General features: G+C 34.6%; 1 protein-coding gene across 1 annotated transcript in view; it reads right to left on the bottom strand.

Annotated features, from left to right (window-relative positions):
- Nucleotides 1–5629: 5629 nt before the first annotated feature.
- PCDH15 (protocadherin related 15) overlaps nucleotides 5630–16617 on the bottom strand; it is a 999309-nt gene continuing 988321 nt past the window's right edge. Inside the window, exons 34-38 of the mRNA XM_049855421.1 lie at nucleotides 16408–16426; nucleotides 14666–14704; nucleotides 10506–10576; nucleotides 9635–9743; nucleotides 5630–6273 (exon numbers count right to left, since the gene is read on the bottom strand). Coding sequence (XP_049711378.1) covers nucleotides 5722–6273; nucleotides 9635–9743; nucleotides 10506–10576; nucleotides 14666–14704; nucleotides 16408–16426 — 790 coding nt within the window. The 3' untranslated portion in view covers nucleotides 5630–5721. The remainder of the gene's footprint in view (nucleotides 6274–9634; nucleotides 9744–10505; nucleotides 10577–14665; nucleotides 14705–16407; nucleotides 16427–16617) is intronic.

Raw genomic sequence — 16617 nt, 5'->3', positions numbered from 1 at the left:
TGAATTTCTGATTGCTGTCTGTCTATGGATTTTTCCAGCTTATTAATCTTTTCATTATGTTCCTGAATAATCTTTCTGAGTTCTTCAGTTGCTTCATCTGTGTGTTCCTTGGCTTTTTCTGCGTATTTCCTCATTTCCTTCCTGACGTCTTGAAGGGTTCTGTATATTAAACTTTTGTATTCTACATCTGGTAATTCCAGGAATGCACTTTCATCTAAAAGATCCCTGGATTCTTTGTTTTGAGAGCCTGTTGAGGTGATCATGGTCTGTTTCTTTATGTGACTTGATATTGACTGTTGTCTCTGAGCCATCTATAAGTTGTTGTATTAGTTCATGTTTGCTTACTGTGTCGTAGTTGCTTGCTGTGTTTTATTTTGGTATACCCCTATGGGTTGCTTGAGCGAGCTAGCTTATTTTTGCTTTTGGAGCTCTGGCGTCCTGTCCCTAGGTGGCTAGAGCTGTTATCAGGTATATCAGTCTAGGAGTCCATTCAGTTTTCTCGTATGAATTCAGCTCAGGTTTCCAGGTAGTTGATATCAAGTGTGTGGTACGGGCTCTGTCCTACAGTCTTAGAGGGGCAGGGGTAATTGGCGTATATACTGGTATCTGATTGCAGCTGGGGGTCACACTTTGAACAATCAGGGGGCTGAGAACCGGCCCCCATGTACCTCTGAGGAAAATGAGTCTCTGTTCCCTAGAGCGTGCTGGGGGGTTGGCTCTGCAGAGGGACCATGGGCACCCAAAGATTTTGTTGTAAGAACTGGGAGGTACCAGTTATCCCTGGGCCCCTGTTGCGGGTGGCTGGGTGACCCAAGTGGAGCCACCAGGCCTTAGGTCCCTGATGTGGGTAGGTGAGGACCTTGTTTAACAGGCAAAGCAATGTCAAACGTCAAACACCCACCTCTCCACCGCACCGCTGAAATGGTTGGAGTTTGCCAACAAGGGCCTATTCTCCCAAAATAGGCCCACACAGGTCCATGCAGAAGGGAAAGGTGCTCAAGGTCCACGGACAGTTTATGCCTGTACAGGAGCCCCTTCTGTCCTGAGCTCCCCCAGTTAATGAAGCTAGCAAATTATTTTTTCCCCCCAGTTGGAATTTTTTTCCTTCCCCGAGGCTGGGAGTATGGCTCCAGGTCCTCACCAGAGTCTATCTCAGGCCTAGGGATTCAGCCGCCGAAGCTGGGTTGGGGGTGGGGGGGGGGCATGGTAAACTACATGCAAGTACTTAGCTTTTGCTGAGAGCACCCTTCTCCTCAGGTTCTGGAGGTGTGAGTGGGCTGTGTGGCTGGCTGCTTCTCCCTGAGGAAACTGAGGCCAAAAGCTAGGACCACAGCCGCTGCCGCCACCACCACTCTGGGAAAGGTGCCTGAGGGCTCTTTGTGATTCAGGTCCAGTAACTTCTCTCCATTTCTGAATGATCTCTTCCTCCCCCTGCCCCTCAGTTCATTGTCTAAGCTTGCCTTTGATGCTTAGGGCTCCCAGCTTGTCACAAGTATATGCATTTCGCTTGTTTTTTGGGGTCTTTGTTGTAAAGAGGGCTCGATGGAAGCGTCTGCCTATGCTGCCATCGTGGCTCTGCCCTCTGTTGACTGTTTTTTGACATACTCATGTTGTCATTTAGCATTTCTGTAGACATTATGGATTGATTAAATGTAAAAATATTAGTGTTTATGTGGTTATAAAAATGATTCTATAAATGGTTAGGTGGTATGTTAAGAAAGACAATTCCCATTCTTCTTAGAACTTGGTGGCATGTGTACATGATTGAAATGAGGGAAAAAGAAAAAAAACTGATGAGAGTTTTAAAACAGACTTCATTTCTGCAAGTTGTTCAAAGAAAAGAGGGGGTAGAGCAGGCTTGTCTTACTATTACCAAACTGAAATGCTAGACATGTAAACAGGAGAAGAGTTTCTGATTTTATCCCCACTTGACAGAATAATAAGAAAACATTTTTAAAATGGAATTTATTTTTGAAACATTGTGGAGCAAATAACAATGTATTTTAACTTAAAATTTCTAATTCATATTCTTCATACAGTAACATAATATTTGTTAAGGAAGAATAGGTGTTTAGATAAGGAAATTGGGAAAGCAATGTATATGTTTGTAATTTTCCAAACTAGTAGAGAATGTTCAAGTCTTGCATGTATGTGCTTAACTTACCATAAGTTTAAAGTAGATTGCAATAGAAGAAATACCAACCTGAAAAGATTGTTATGATAGAGATCAAAGTCAACAAATGCAAAAAAAAAAAAAAACAAAGGAGTTCACATTATTCATTGTCATTTGGAAATAAGGAGAAGCTACTAATAAAAAAAATAATTGAGATCCTAAGTATTATCTTGAACCCATCCCTTGGCCTTATCGCTGTGTTATTTGCAGGCACCAATAGGCTTCCGCCCTGAGAATTAATTATTAGCACTTCCTGCCTATTTTTACTAATTGATTGAAGTGGTGTATAAGTCCCACTTACGGTATAAAGGGCAGATAGTGAGGCAGAACAAGAGAAAAAGCAAGGTTTGTGAAATGAAAAAAAGAAATCTTCTCTCAAGAATCAATATTACATTTTTTTCCTGGCTTTATCATACATAAAGGTTATGAACAATATTTTAATAGTAGCTACCATATTCCATTTGGAAGAAACACTTTGAATAAATAACGTGTTTTTACATACTTTTTAATAATGTGGTCTAATAACATAAATGACAAATCACATATAAAATTCAAGGCAATTTTTTTTTCTGTATTTTAAAAAGATGCTTTTGGCCAGCCTACAGTTGTAATTCTATGACAACTCTCAGAGTGTGTAATTCATGAAAAAGACAAATCAAGAGAGAGAGAGATCAGTTATCTGTGATTTGATAGTCATTAAGTCACAAATGTCCTATGTCACCTTGGCCATATTATCTCATTCTTCTTCCCCTTGTTCTTCATGCCCAAAAGACCTTTTCCTGAAATCAACAGCTTTACCAATAATATGGTCATATCAGTCTGTTGTCATCTTAATTGTCCAAGATTTGCTGTTCTTCTACCTGGTTGAAAGCTGGTGCTGATAAAGAACAAAAGAGATTCCTATACCTATCTAGAAAAAATAACCACCAATTTCTTTACAAAATTCACATAGAAACATCATTTATATGAAGTATTCCTAAGATTAAACATATTTTGGGTTCCCTGGGTTCCACAATTTTAATCCTGAGTCAGGGTTTTATACAATAGTGAAAGTTCTATCAAAATAACTATTAAATCAGTCCAGATTTATTTAGTTAGTTAGTTTTTGCTATTGTGTATACTTTGTCCCAAATACACTCTCCAAATGTTGTATTTGGCTGTTCTGTGCACATACTCCTTATCTTTATAATATTAATTGAGGAATAGATTAACTTAATGATTTTTTTTATTAAAACAATCAACTGGAAATTGTTGAAATATGTCTGCTAAGTAGCATTTGATGTTTTTCACATTTCTGTGTAAAAATTTAAAATACATCTCATATATCAGGGCATTAGTCTTCTGCCAACATCAGGTTTCAAGAACAGTGCTCATATCCCAACAGTGAGCAAAGAAAGCTTCAGAGAATCACAAAAATTTTGCCTAAATCCACATATTTGATCCCTGTTCAGTCTTAATAACTTTTCAATAATAACAAGCAAAACAAACAAATAAATACAAAACTTTCTCTCTCCAGGAAGCAGAAAGTTGAAAGATAGATCTTAGAGATAGTTACAATAACAAAATAAGTAGAATTTCACAGCCTGCAGTTTAAGGCAAAAAAAATACAAAGTGTTTGCAGAGAGAATGTGATGAGATGCTAGCTGAGATGACCCTTGTCGTTAAGAAAATATTGTTTTCAGAGCTCTCTGTTTGAGTGAGTAGCAAAATGTAACATGCTTAGTCTAACTTCTATCCAAAATATTTTATACCTAAAAGGATTGCTTTGGTGCTTGAAGGAGAAAGTCTTGGGTATGAGGGAAGTTCACTGGCATAGATCATTGCTTCTCAAAATGTAATATGCCCTACAAACCATCTGAGGATCTTGTGAAAATGTGGACTCTCATTTAGTAGGCCCAGGGATGGGGGCAAGATGCTGTATTTTCAACAAGTTCCCTGTTGGTGTTGGTCATTTTTCTGGCAAGGGTATAGAATGCGTTGATTTCTAATAGTGACAGATAAATGAGATGTTATTGTATTTGATCTCAAATATTTTTTGAAATCTGAAATAAAGGTATATAAATGCATCCACTCATATAAGTTGGAAAGTTTATGTTACTTACAATTTCATTCACTTGGAAATAAGGGAATAGTATTGTAACAAAATATTTAAAAAATGTGAAATGCGAGAGCAGAAGAAATAATAGCAGTGCATTATTTAGTCTTCCAACCATTTGATAAGCATGCATAAGAGAATTTTACTGAAATCTAAACTGGTCAATACTGTGCAGAATTTGAGGCGAGTTATAGCTAGATCATACTAAGAAATATTCAACAGGATTCTGGATTCTTTTAAAACTAAATTGTTTTATCCTTTTTACGTCTGGTGAGTATGTAACACGCAAGGCAAACTTTTTTTTTTTAAGGATACTTTGTTTTAGTTTTTATTAATGGTGAAATACTGTGCTTTGCTCAATGATGAAAATCAAGACTATGTTCTCTGATAAAAAATGGTCAGGCAATCATTTTTGAGTTCTGCACTTTATGCACATAAATATTATGTGCATTGAAAATTCTATAAATAAACGAGTTGGGAGAAGTTAAATACATTTGAAACGATCGATTTATAGCCTCTCAAGGCATTCTACATGCTATATAACTTTCTGACCCTGCCAATTCCTTTATGCTGGGTTTATAAAATATTCACACCCGCTCTGACCTTAACATGTCTTCCATACTGAAACTGTGGCTCTAGATGGGTTATTGCCTATTTGATCCTTTCCCACCTTTCACTGAGAGTGAGATTTTTTGTGATGCTTTCAGCAATTCTTTAACTTTGAGTGGTTGAGTTAAATCATCTACTATGGTATGGATAGAGTATGTGTGTGTGATGGGGGAGGGCACCAGAGAAAATTGAAGATGAAATGAATATGACTTCAACTCTTTCTTAAAAGATCAAAATACACATATGTAAAAATCTAAAAAACTTCATATTGGATAATAAGGAAAATATGTTTATGACTGAAAATAATTTCCAGAAGATTCTAACATTTACTATTGCAATCATAAACTTTGCAATTCTCTCCTTTAAAATATCAGGATGGTATACACAGTAACTGTATAAACTAGTTCGTTACGTGTAAAAATCTTCCAATATAAATTTTTCTCCACTTCCTTACAGAAAATAAAATTGCAGGTACCCAAAAAAGTGCTGTGAAGCTAGAGATGAAGTACATTCTTTGTAAATCAACAAAATATAAATGATTATTTAGTAAATGATTTCTTGTTTATTAAAATAAAAAAAACTCAATATCCAACAAAACTTCAAAATATTTAAATGATGTTATTTAGTGAATTGAGGGCCTGTCCAAAAAGATTTTCCGAGAAGAAAAAATTAATTGATATAAACGTGAGTGCAAATTTGTCTCTTTTTAAACTTTAAAGCATACTGTTCAAAGTTTTAGCTCGTGTGCATGATATAAATTCCATATGTTGCTTTCTCAGTGACAATAGAAAGTACAGTTTATTACAAACTTAAGTAACGATTAAAATAACTTTTTAAAAATTGGTCACAGTTTTGTCATTGGTATATGGAGGTTGTTCCAAGGGCCCATCCAAAGCTCCTCGTCATCTGACTGAGCGTGGTCTCTATGGAATTCCAAAGGCTGCTTGATGTTCTTACTGTCACCCATAGACTCCTGTTCAACTGTGCTTTTCAGCCTGTTCCCCAAGGGCTTCACTGCTGTACTGTCAGGCCCCGCAGGGCAAGGGGCAAATGTAACCAGAGTTGGCCTTGTGTTCAGTTTCTCAGTAGAAAATGGCCCCTTTGATAATGTGTTTAGGGGGATATGCTCCTCATGAGTCACTGCCAACTTGTCTAGTTTTTTAAAGTGCCTCCCCAGTCGGACAGGGGAAGTAACTTTTAAATTATCGGTGAGGCAGGCACGACGGGTTCTCACCACAGAACCATTCTGTGCAATATATATATTGCCATTGATATTACTGTTGATATTAGGATTGTGAAGACGGTTTCTCTGACATTCAGGAGCACTGTCTTCTCCAGTTGAGCTGCTTTCATACTCTCGATCAACGACCAACTTGATCATTCTTTTTCTTGCCCACTGTCAAAATAAAAAACAATATATGAGTCATTACCATAAGGATTTAAAAAGGCAAAGATTACAATGCATATAAAATTCAAAACATCATCGTTCAAAAAGCTAACAGAGGTTAAAAAAAAAAAAAGAAAGAAAAACTTGAGAGAGTTAGAGCAAAGCAATACTTGATCAACATCAGTTTCTTTTCTACCAATTCTTCATTGGCTTTAGAAATAAAAGCTTTTGAAAAAAGTTGCTGAGTTAAGAAGTAGACACTTCAGGAAGCAGTTGTACTTTTTTCTTTGACCAATTTGCTGTTCTATCAAAAAAAGATATTTATATTTCATTAGGGATCTGATCCATTGTTTGACAGCTGCTATTCTATTCTGGAAAGTTAAACTCAAAGGAATACATAGTATCAACATATTCTGTTTATACTATTGCTTCTATTTCCAGTACATTAAAGATATTTTTAAAATCACATGATTCTAGTTTCTAACTCTCCATTATTAGCCAACTTTTTGTATATTTTAAGGTATTTATTCACTTGAAGTATCCTGGATTTCGGGGTCACCCTATTTAGATATATGCTAACTCAAAATGTCTTCCCAATCCTCATAATTTATGTAGTAGTACACAAAACTAAGGATAATTATTCTAAACTTTCCTTTTGTAAGCAACTGAAACACAGCGAATATTCTCACCATTTTTTTTTTCTTTTATGAATCCACATTAGAAATTGGCAAGGAGCAAAAATTAAATACTCAAGATAGGACTGAATTTTCAGGATATATGAACTATAACAGTTTAAGGTAAAAAAAAAAAAAGCCATGCTTTCTAAATTCTAAGTATATATTTCAAAAGGATTGTGTTCACTTACCCCAGGAAGAATATAACTATTGCAAATTAATTTTTGTCTAAATCCACTTTAAATCATATCCAGAACAGAAAATATATTTACAAACATGTTTCATTTAACTCCTAATATTTGAAAGCATCAGACACAAATCTAGTTGAACAAGTTCATGATTTTTTCGGTAATACATTTGCCAGTGGAAATGTACATATATGCAAAAGGAGACTTTTAGATATCTCATTTGTTGCAGTTTGTCCTAAGTATTTTGTAAAGATGATATAAAAACATCATATATATTCATAATTCATCAAATTCAGAATTTATCTATTCCAATAGGCAAGGCATCATTGAAATCCATAATGGCACTTCGCTTTTCAACAGAAATCCCACTGGAAAATATTAAATATTGGTTAACTAATTGCATGCATTCTGACTTACTAATAAAGCAAGGATTAGTCAGGTTTACCCTAATATTCTAATATGCAAATCTATTTGGGTAGCATATATATTCACTTTTCTGGCATGCTTCTGATCTTAAGTCAGATCAAAATTATGATCAATTTCCTCCCCTTCAAGTGTCATTTCAAAGAACACAAAGAAGATCACTGCAAACAAGAGCACTCATCACTGCAAAACTCCCACCTACTGTGATCTTGTTTAAAGTGCTGTGTTGTAACCTTCTGAGTTCATTCCTGGAGTCTTCTTTTGGCTTATGTTCTTCCTTGAGTCATATTCTGGCACCTGAAAGCCCCATGGACCTCCAGACTGACTCTCACTACTACTACTACTGCCCAATTCTGAATCCCCTTCACTTTCCACACCTCCTTCCACAGAAGCTGATTCTACACTGCCTTCCTCAGTGACATCTTGAGCTTCAAGGTCTGTTGATTCTTCCACTGGAGCCAGTTCACTTTCCTCTCCTCCTGGGCGTTCGTCTTCTTCTTCTACCTTAGGTTCTTCCTTTTGTTCTTTAAGTGGCTCTTTTTTTCGACCTCTGGCTTCTTGAACCTCCTCAACAACGGGTCTTCTTCTTGCGAGCACAATGTTTTTCCTCGCCTTTTCTCCTTCTGACTCTGTGGATTCAGATTCTTCTGATTCAGGAGTAGAACTCTCCTCTGCCTCAGAGGGCGTCTCTGACTCAGATTCCTCTTCTGTTGTCTCAGATTCACTGAACTCCGATTCTGTCTCACTGTATTCAGTGTAGTCTGAAGATTCCTCCTCTGATTCTACAGTGCTTTCTGTAGCTTCGTCTTGGTCCAGAGTTAGTTTCAAATAATCTTTATCTTCTTCCTCAGGGCGTCTCTGCCACTCTTCACCTTCAAGGTCGCTGATGCCTCTTTTGTCAGCTAGTCCTCTAACTTTCTTAAATATCATTGGGAATATCCTGGCTCTCTTCCATGTTGTGTATGTAGGCTCAGCTGCTGGTGGTTTTTCAATAGTTACAACTACTTCTTCCTCCTCACTAGGTTCTATAATTTCAACTTTTGGTTTTTTAATTTTCTTTGGCTTTTCCTGAAAATTATGAAAATGCAATTGAAGTGTCAGCTTGAGGATGGTTATGATGTGACCTTGTCCCACATAAATTAAGCAGAAATGTATCTGCAAGGTGATAGCTTCATGCCAGTTATACTACTGGTCTCAGATAACAATCACAAAATTCTCTATTGTATATCCCCACTACACATAGACAGGGGGTGATCAAGAAAAAGTGAATTATTTTACTGTGGCTTATATTTCATAATACCAAAATCTAATGCTTTTTCCTTATTTAAAATTTATTTTTTGTATCTCATATCAAAGGAGAAATAATAATTATTGTTGCCTCTTTCTTCCCCCATCACTAACTTTGGTTAATATATTTATGTGTTTTCTTTAACTGAAGTCCAACAATTTTAAATAATTCATGAAATTGTGACAGTTTATATGAATGGCTTATGTAAAAACTGAGTATTTTCTTAATTTTTAAAAGGTTAGAGCTACAATGCTATTCATTTATTATATTTTTTGCATAAATTTTCCAAGTAAATATCACAGGCAAAGTATAACAACTTGATAATAAATAAGCCTTGATAAATATAACATAAATTATATAAATCTTTCAAAAATATTGATGGAAATATTTTATTTTTCCCTAATAACTGAGAAATGAATATTATTCTTTCTTATGGGTTTTATTTTGCTAGACAGTATGGGAACAAAAGTAATCATTGTGTTGCAGAATACTTTTTATGTATATGATTTTTTTTTTATAGAGTAAAATTGAGAATTTTAGAAAATATAAATCTTACTGTGTCTTTTTTCCAGGTGTTTAAAATTTATAGAAGGAAATAAATTAAGCTTTTATAAAAAGTAATTTCCCTCCATAGACAAGGCAATCTAATGACCAAGATTGTAAAATCTGTGCGGAAAACAAGTACTAAGTGAACATGGTCTCTGAACATCAAAATGTTCTGTAGCCTGTTGGTCAAATAGGGCAAAAAAATATTGCTCTTGGATTGTTTTCTTATATTAGAAAATTATGGTAATTACCTCCTCTTCTTCATATTCCTCTTCAGCTTCACCAACCACCTCACCATATTCCTCTTGTCCAGTTGGTGGTAACAAACGACGGCGACTTCCATATTGAGGCATTTCGTACCTGCAATAGAAACTTACAACTTTAAACATTTTTTCATGTGATCTGTGTAGAATCTACCATGAATGATCTCTGTTTTCACCTTTATCTTCATCATTCAATCAACAGATATTTATACACCACCTACTAGGTTAAGACTCCTTGTTGACTAGTTGTGAAACTACAGGGTAATGACTATTACCTGCTGATCAATGTTTTTGTCATAATGGTACCCTGGAATAGCCATAAAAAGGGTTGGGTTATTTCAGATTTCAGTTTTGGGAGAGACCAGGATGAAGAGAAAGGTTTATTGTTTCTTAATTACATTTTTCTATTATATCTTTAAAAATCTGTTAACATTATATGCAGAAATGACTTTTGAAATACTTGCTAGTGGATCCTAAAGTATGTTTTCTTCTTCTTAGTTGCTGCTGGCAAGAACTTGAAGCTGACCAGTTAGATAAAATATTGAACATTTCATAAGAAAGAAATGGTGAATTCAGGAATTGAGCAAATATGTCTGACTTCTATTTCCCATTTAAATAATTTTGAAGGTTTAACCTCATTTTTAGAATTTCAACTAATATCAGTATAGAATATCAATATAGAACTCAATGTAGAAGTACTGCTATAGTTAAATTATAGTTAAGGATTACACATTTTTGGAGATGAAACTGATGAAATGATATTTACAAAAGAAATGTTAGTAATGATGATCATTTAGTACCTCCCTACTATTAAAAAAAATACAATTAAGATACTGGATTAAAAAATCTGAAGATGTACCCATGCTCATAACTGTAATAATCTTGTCCATATTCCTGGCCAGGGTCAATTCCAGACTCCATGGATAACTCCTATTGTTCAAAAGAGAAATTGCATTTGAAAACAAATTGTTAGCATATTTCAGCTCAAAGTCAGATTTCCACACCTAGAATTCGATGACTCACAAAACACTCCTGCCAAAATAACTTCAATTACAAATGTTAAAAATACTTGAATATTTTTATGGCTGTAAACATTTTATATTAAATAAGTTTATGTTATTAGAACTGAGAAAAAAAAGTAAAGCCTCCATTTTTCCTAATGTTCTGTTAGGAATCCATTAGAGATGGCAGAGGAGCATTTCCACCTGTTCTGGCATAACTTTTAAAACAAGCAATAGACAATTAATATTTAACTCTAGTTTAACTTACATTATTAACAGAGCTTAGCCAAGAGAAAAACCATGACGCTTCAGCATTTTTTCGTTTTCTTGCTAACAGTTTTCAGTATTTTTTCTGTTCATCAAAAGCTATTCTTATGAAAGGATTTGATAATGATCATTTAGATATTAATTAGAATTTAAGTTAATGTGTAATATCACCTAAGAATGTTTACATTTTAAAACATACTGCTAATTCTGGATTTAAAACTTAAAAAAAAAAAAGGGAATTTGTGAGAGCAGAGACCTTTAACGATCTTAGTTCCGAACTCTAGACAATACTGATTTTGTAAAACTCTACTCTTATTAAAAAATGTTTTTCCTGAGATATACACATGACACTACTTTTCAATAACTTGTAAATGCAATTTCCTTACCTTTCCCTTGTAAATTCCACTTTAAAGTGTTAAGCAGTTTGACAAAGATTATCCAAATTAAATGTGCAATGGAGTAAGAGAAGATGAAGAAGTATAGCGTCCATAGGAAAATGGCTGCTACTTATTTCCAAGATCATGTTATTTACAAGAATTAATTTTGTTGATCCAGGTATAATAATGAGTAAGGAAAAACAAATGCTGTCCTCTGAAGCCACAAATATAAAATAGTATGGAAATTAATAGCCTGAATGATGGAACTAGACAATGACTTTCAGAGTTTTGCATTGTTTGGCCAATATAATCTTCAAAAATTGAGTTAGCTACCAAAAATTTTAATCAGGAAATCTGGATTTTTGGTTTCTCTTGAAAAATAAAAACAGAAAACACTGTGGTCTCATTTTTACATATCAATAATCTAGTTGGTGATACTACTCTTTTACACTAAGCATATTCTCTCCTGGTCACCAAAGTATGGCAAACCATACTGTTTTATGTATAAAACCATAGTTGACATAATATCTACCATCTTTTATAGTTTTACATCCACTAAACTCCATTAATTTACATTACTTCCTTGGATCTTATAGTAACTTAAATTATATAGATTTACTATTTGATGACTTTACAGGTGCCTTGTGACTTAATTATAATGGAATACAATTTTGACATTAGAACTGCTTCAGTTCACCCCCAAAAATAGCTAAAATTAAAAAAAAAAATCATCAATACCATGTGTTAGCGGGGATAAGGAGCTACTGGAACTGTCATGTATTTCTTATAAATTTGTAAAATCCTTTTGAAAATGTTTATAATACTACAGTCAAACACACACCTACCTCTTCTACAGCAATTCAAATCAACAGAAATGCCTACTTTTGCACACCAAAAACACTTTATCTCTAACAGCCAAAAGCTGTAACCAGTGCAAATGCTCAGAGATAAATAAACTACTCAACAAAACGGGAGAATCTCCCAAACATAACGATGAGCAAAAGAAGTTAGGAACAGCCAAATATAGTATTCTTTTTTTACTAGCTTCAAAAACAAACTGATATGTGTGTTACAAGTAAGATGATTGGTTAAATAAAAAACTCGCTGCTGTGCAGTCGATTCCGACTCATAGCGACCCTACAGGACAGAGTAGAACTGCCCCATAGGGTTTCTAAGGAGAGTCTGGTGGATTTGAATGGTCAACTTTTGTTTAGCAGCCAGACTCTGAAGGGGAAATAAAATCTGGAAGGATACAAGAAGGGGCTTCTAGAGAGGTAGTAAAGTGTGTACTCCGTAAAAATTCATTTAGCTATGCAGTATGATGTGCACACTATTACGTCTGTAGGCTTTATTTCAACAAAAACATTCATTATAGGACGTGAGGTTGAGGAAATCAAGAAAGATCAGTAAGAAACTGGGGCAAAGTTAAAGTCCAAATTTAAATTATTCAAACTAAATACTTAAAAAAGAAACATGTTTCATACGGGTAAGTTTAGGCTTTAGGGACATTTAAAACCTGATATAAGAAAAAAAGATGGAGAAAAGGTCTTCAAATGGTTTTGAAGTTGAATTCTAATCACTTTTAAGAGTAATAAAAGGACAGGAAGTAAAATATTCAAGCAAATATTTTTGCAGATATAATGCAACTTTTGTCGATTTCAGATTTTACAAGTTGGAATTGAAGCACTCTCTTGGATTTCTCCCAAAGAAAAAGAATAAGGCTCAGCTTTTGCTGCCTACAATACACTTCCGGCATCAGATGACTTTTAAAAAATTTAATAGAAGCAACAAAGGGACTTGGGAAACTCATTGAGATGGCTCTTGACTCGATCAGGCACTGTGTAGTGCTTGGTGGGGTAGAGACGGAGAGGAGTTGGGAGAATGGAATAATCTGAAGGTTTACTCTTGGAGGCTAGTGCTACCCATGACTGAGTGGCAGAGAATCATCCCTTCAGAAAAAGTTGAGGGAAGACCTAGTGGCCATTAAGATTCCTGAGTCCGCCTGAATAGACAGTGGGATCGTAGCCCTTTCTCCTGCTCTACTCAGTCCTTGTCATCCTTTTCTAGGTGAAGCCTGGATTTAGAAAATCATGCTGAACAGCCTCTTCAAAAGTGATTCTATATTTAGGAAAAAAAAAAAAAAACCCTTCTATTTAAAACTGATTTTTGCTGACCACTCAGAGGAGAGAGAGAATTAACTCGGTATTTTATCAACTGAAACATAAACATTTACACTAATGAAAACAAAAACAATACAAATAAATTCCTTCCTACTATCTTGAAGCTGAGCTACCACCTTATGTATTCATGAATGTAGACAGCTATTTCTTTGAGAACTAAGTTAAAACTCACTTCCAACATTTTAAAGAAAATGAAATTGATGTTAAGGAGCATGAATGTCTTGACTAAGGCCATGCATCTAGAAATTGGCACTTGATTTTTACACTAAGTTGTCTGATCAATAGCCTACAGAGCCTTCTCTATTAGAATGTTTTGGTATAAATTTTATAAACAAACTACATGCAAACTTTATATTCCTGCCATACCTCCACTCCCATTCCATATTTTGGGGAGTAAATTCTAACCAAAATTCTAGCACAATTAGAATTCAGTTTTTAATAAAAGGCAATCTAAATTCTGTCAATGGAGCTTATGAAATACTAAATTTGCCAAAGGGAAGAAATACTTAAAAACTACCATTATTCTTTTGTTAGATTTTAGTCAGTATATAAACAATACCAACAGTTGCCATTTAGTTGACTCTGACTCGTGAAGACCCCATAAAGTGTTAGAATAGAACTGATTTTTTTGGAAGTAGATTGCCAGGCCTTTCTTCTCAGGTATGTCTTCAATATACATTTATTATCTAAAACTGAATATATTTTTATCATTGCAGAAGAAAATGTGATAGACATTTTGAAATAAACATGTGCCCAAAGGCAGTATTCAAATCACATGAAATGAGTAAAGTCTGCTTAAGATAAGTTAACAGTTCTAACTTTTATCACTTCGGTTCAGAGTCAGAACTCTTTCTTCAAACCTTGCCTGATTTAAATCTGGATTCACTGATGGTTCAGATAAATCTAGGTTCACTAAGTAAGTGACTGATAAACTTCATAAGTTACTTCACTTAACGATGGCTTGTTTTTAATAGGAGCAACAGACCTATTTGTGTTATTACTGGTGAATGAAGCAGCAACTTTGGAACTTCAGCCACTAAAGGTGATTTAGTTCTTTGTTTTAAGATACCCTTTCTCTCTCTTGTGAAATTGCGCCACACTGGCAGCCATCTATGCTGCGGACATGTAAGATTGACTCGAAAGGCACATAAAGTATTGTGGTGACTCAGTGAAGTTGAAAAAAAAAAGTGATACCTCTGGTTTAAGAAGAGAAGGCCTCAGTAGTTGTTGTTGCTGTCAAAGGAAATTCAAATAGAATAAGATTTAGAAAATAGTTCAGGTGAAATGGTAGGTTATGATTGGGAAGAGAGAGAGAGAACAAAAAAGAAGGCGACAGCTTAAAGCAGGTTATTTTGGGATTATGATTCATTATTCATGTGACAGCTCCCCAAAGCATTATGTAATAATTTGGCTAGTTATTTATATCGGAACATAGAACAATGAAGACTACATTTGTTTTCACATCATGATTCGTTAACATCAAATTTAATTACCGTAGTTAGTAGGAATCTATAAATTTTTTTTTTGTTTTAAGCTTGATAGTTACATTAGTCATTAATGGCTCTAAAGGCACTTTGTCTTTTTTTTTTTTTTATCAGGTTGAGTCTTGTTTTACATCGACCTTCTTTTTTTTTTTTTTTTCTCCCCAATCACATTAAATGTCATCAGAATCACTGGGGGGAAGGGTTGAACACAGAGTTACATAATGACACAGTTGCAATGTATTCACCATCATATTTAAAACAAAGCTCCTTATTTTTTTCCTTTTTCTTATTAAAATGTGGTTGGTTTCCATTGAAGCATTAAGGAGGTTTTCAGAAATTCTTTTGTACTTAGGGAAATTCTCCTTCCTCAGACTTCGTAGGGATTGCTTTCTACCCTGCTTTCCACCCATACTTACTTTAAGGAAATTCAGTCTCTATTAGTCTGTTTCATGATAATTTTGGAAGTAGATTGATTTTAACCAAAGGGGAACAAGATACACAATTCAAATTGTGGGTTATCAACTCTTTGGGGGAATATAGTTATGTAACTCGTCTTAAAGTAAGTGTTTGGAAGGTGCTTAGAAAGGTTCTGGAGCATAATTCCACCAACAAAACCACCTTTTGGAATAGCCAATAGAACCACTATTCCACTGAAGAGACAGATGTTTTATTATACGGTTATTAGTGAATGAATCTAGTTTAGAGAATCATTTCAAGAGAATGGAAGATTAAATTAGAGACACTCTGATCCAATCCATTATCTATCCCAATCATCCCTAACAACTGGTTAATCTTGCAGTCATTCAACTTGATTTCCAAGTGATTTAGGGTTTATGCATTCTAAATCATTAGCCAATTTTAGGTCAGATACTTATTTGACTTTCTGGCTAAGAAGCTGTACGCTAAACCATACTACCTTCTCAGTGACTGCGTTGATAGCACCACTTCCCGTGTCCAGCCAAATTCTATTGCCCAGAAGAAAGCCCAGTGTATTCTCTACAGATGAAGAGTTAAATTAACATGATATATAGCCAGAGCTTTCTAATGGTCCGATTGAAAAAAAAAAAAATTTTTTTTTTTAAATCCCGAGGTCAATTATAGTGACAAGATGGAGCTGGGACTAGAAGAAAGACCAACAGTTAAGCAGTCCTATATTTTCTAAATCAGGTTTGTAGTTTAGAAAAAGAAATCAGGGAGAATGTCATGACATTAAGTAAGGGTAATTCAAGGAAAAAGTAAATTATCACAGAAAAGGTGAGCAGTTGATCTTTGGTCTCACTCTGAAAAATAAACTGGAAACACAAAAAGAAAGAGGCAACAATAAAAAATGAGAAAATATTCTTTAGAAATTTTGTAAGGTAAAGGCCCTATTTCTGTAAGAATGCAAATTAGTCCTGTCTATAACAAAAATATGTTCCTAGTAGGCTTGATATAACACCTTAAAGCCCTTACCTCTGATGCATAACATCTCCTGCAAGGCAGAAATAAAGAAATTAGTATTAAAGGTATTGGTATTTCAGATTTAATGAAATCATAGATACGGACTTTAAAAAAATCTGAAGGAAACCTAAAAAGGTAATTTTTACTAAAACCTTTTTCAGTGAGAAATATATTTTATGGTATTATCGAGAGGATATATGGTTTTATCAGAAAGATCAAGGT

The sequence above is a fragment of the Elephas maximus genome, chromosome 16 (genome assembly GCF_024166365.1).
Source record: "Elephas maximus indicus isolate mEleMax1 chromosome 16, mEleMax1 primary haplotype, whole genome shotgun sequence".
Lineage (NCBI taxonomy): Eukaryota > Metazoa > Chordata > Mammalia > Proboscidea > Elephantidae > Elephas > Elephas maximus.
The sequence above is the reverse complement of the archived record's forward strand: the minus strand, read 5'-3'. Positions and strand labels throughout refer to the sequence as shown.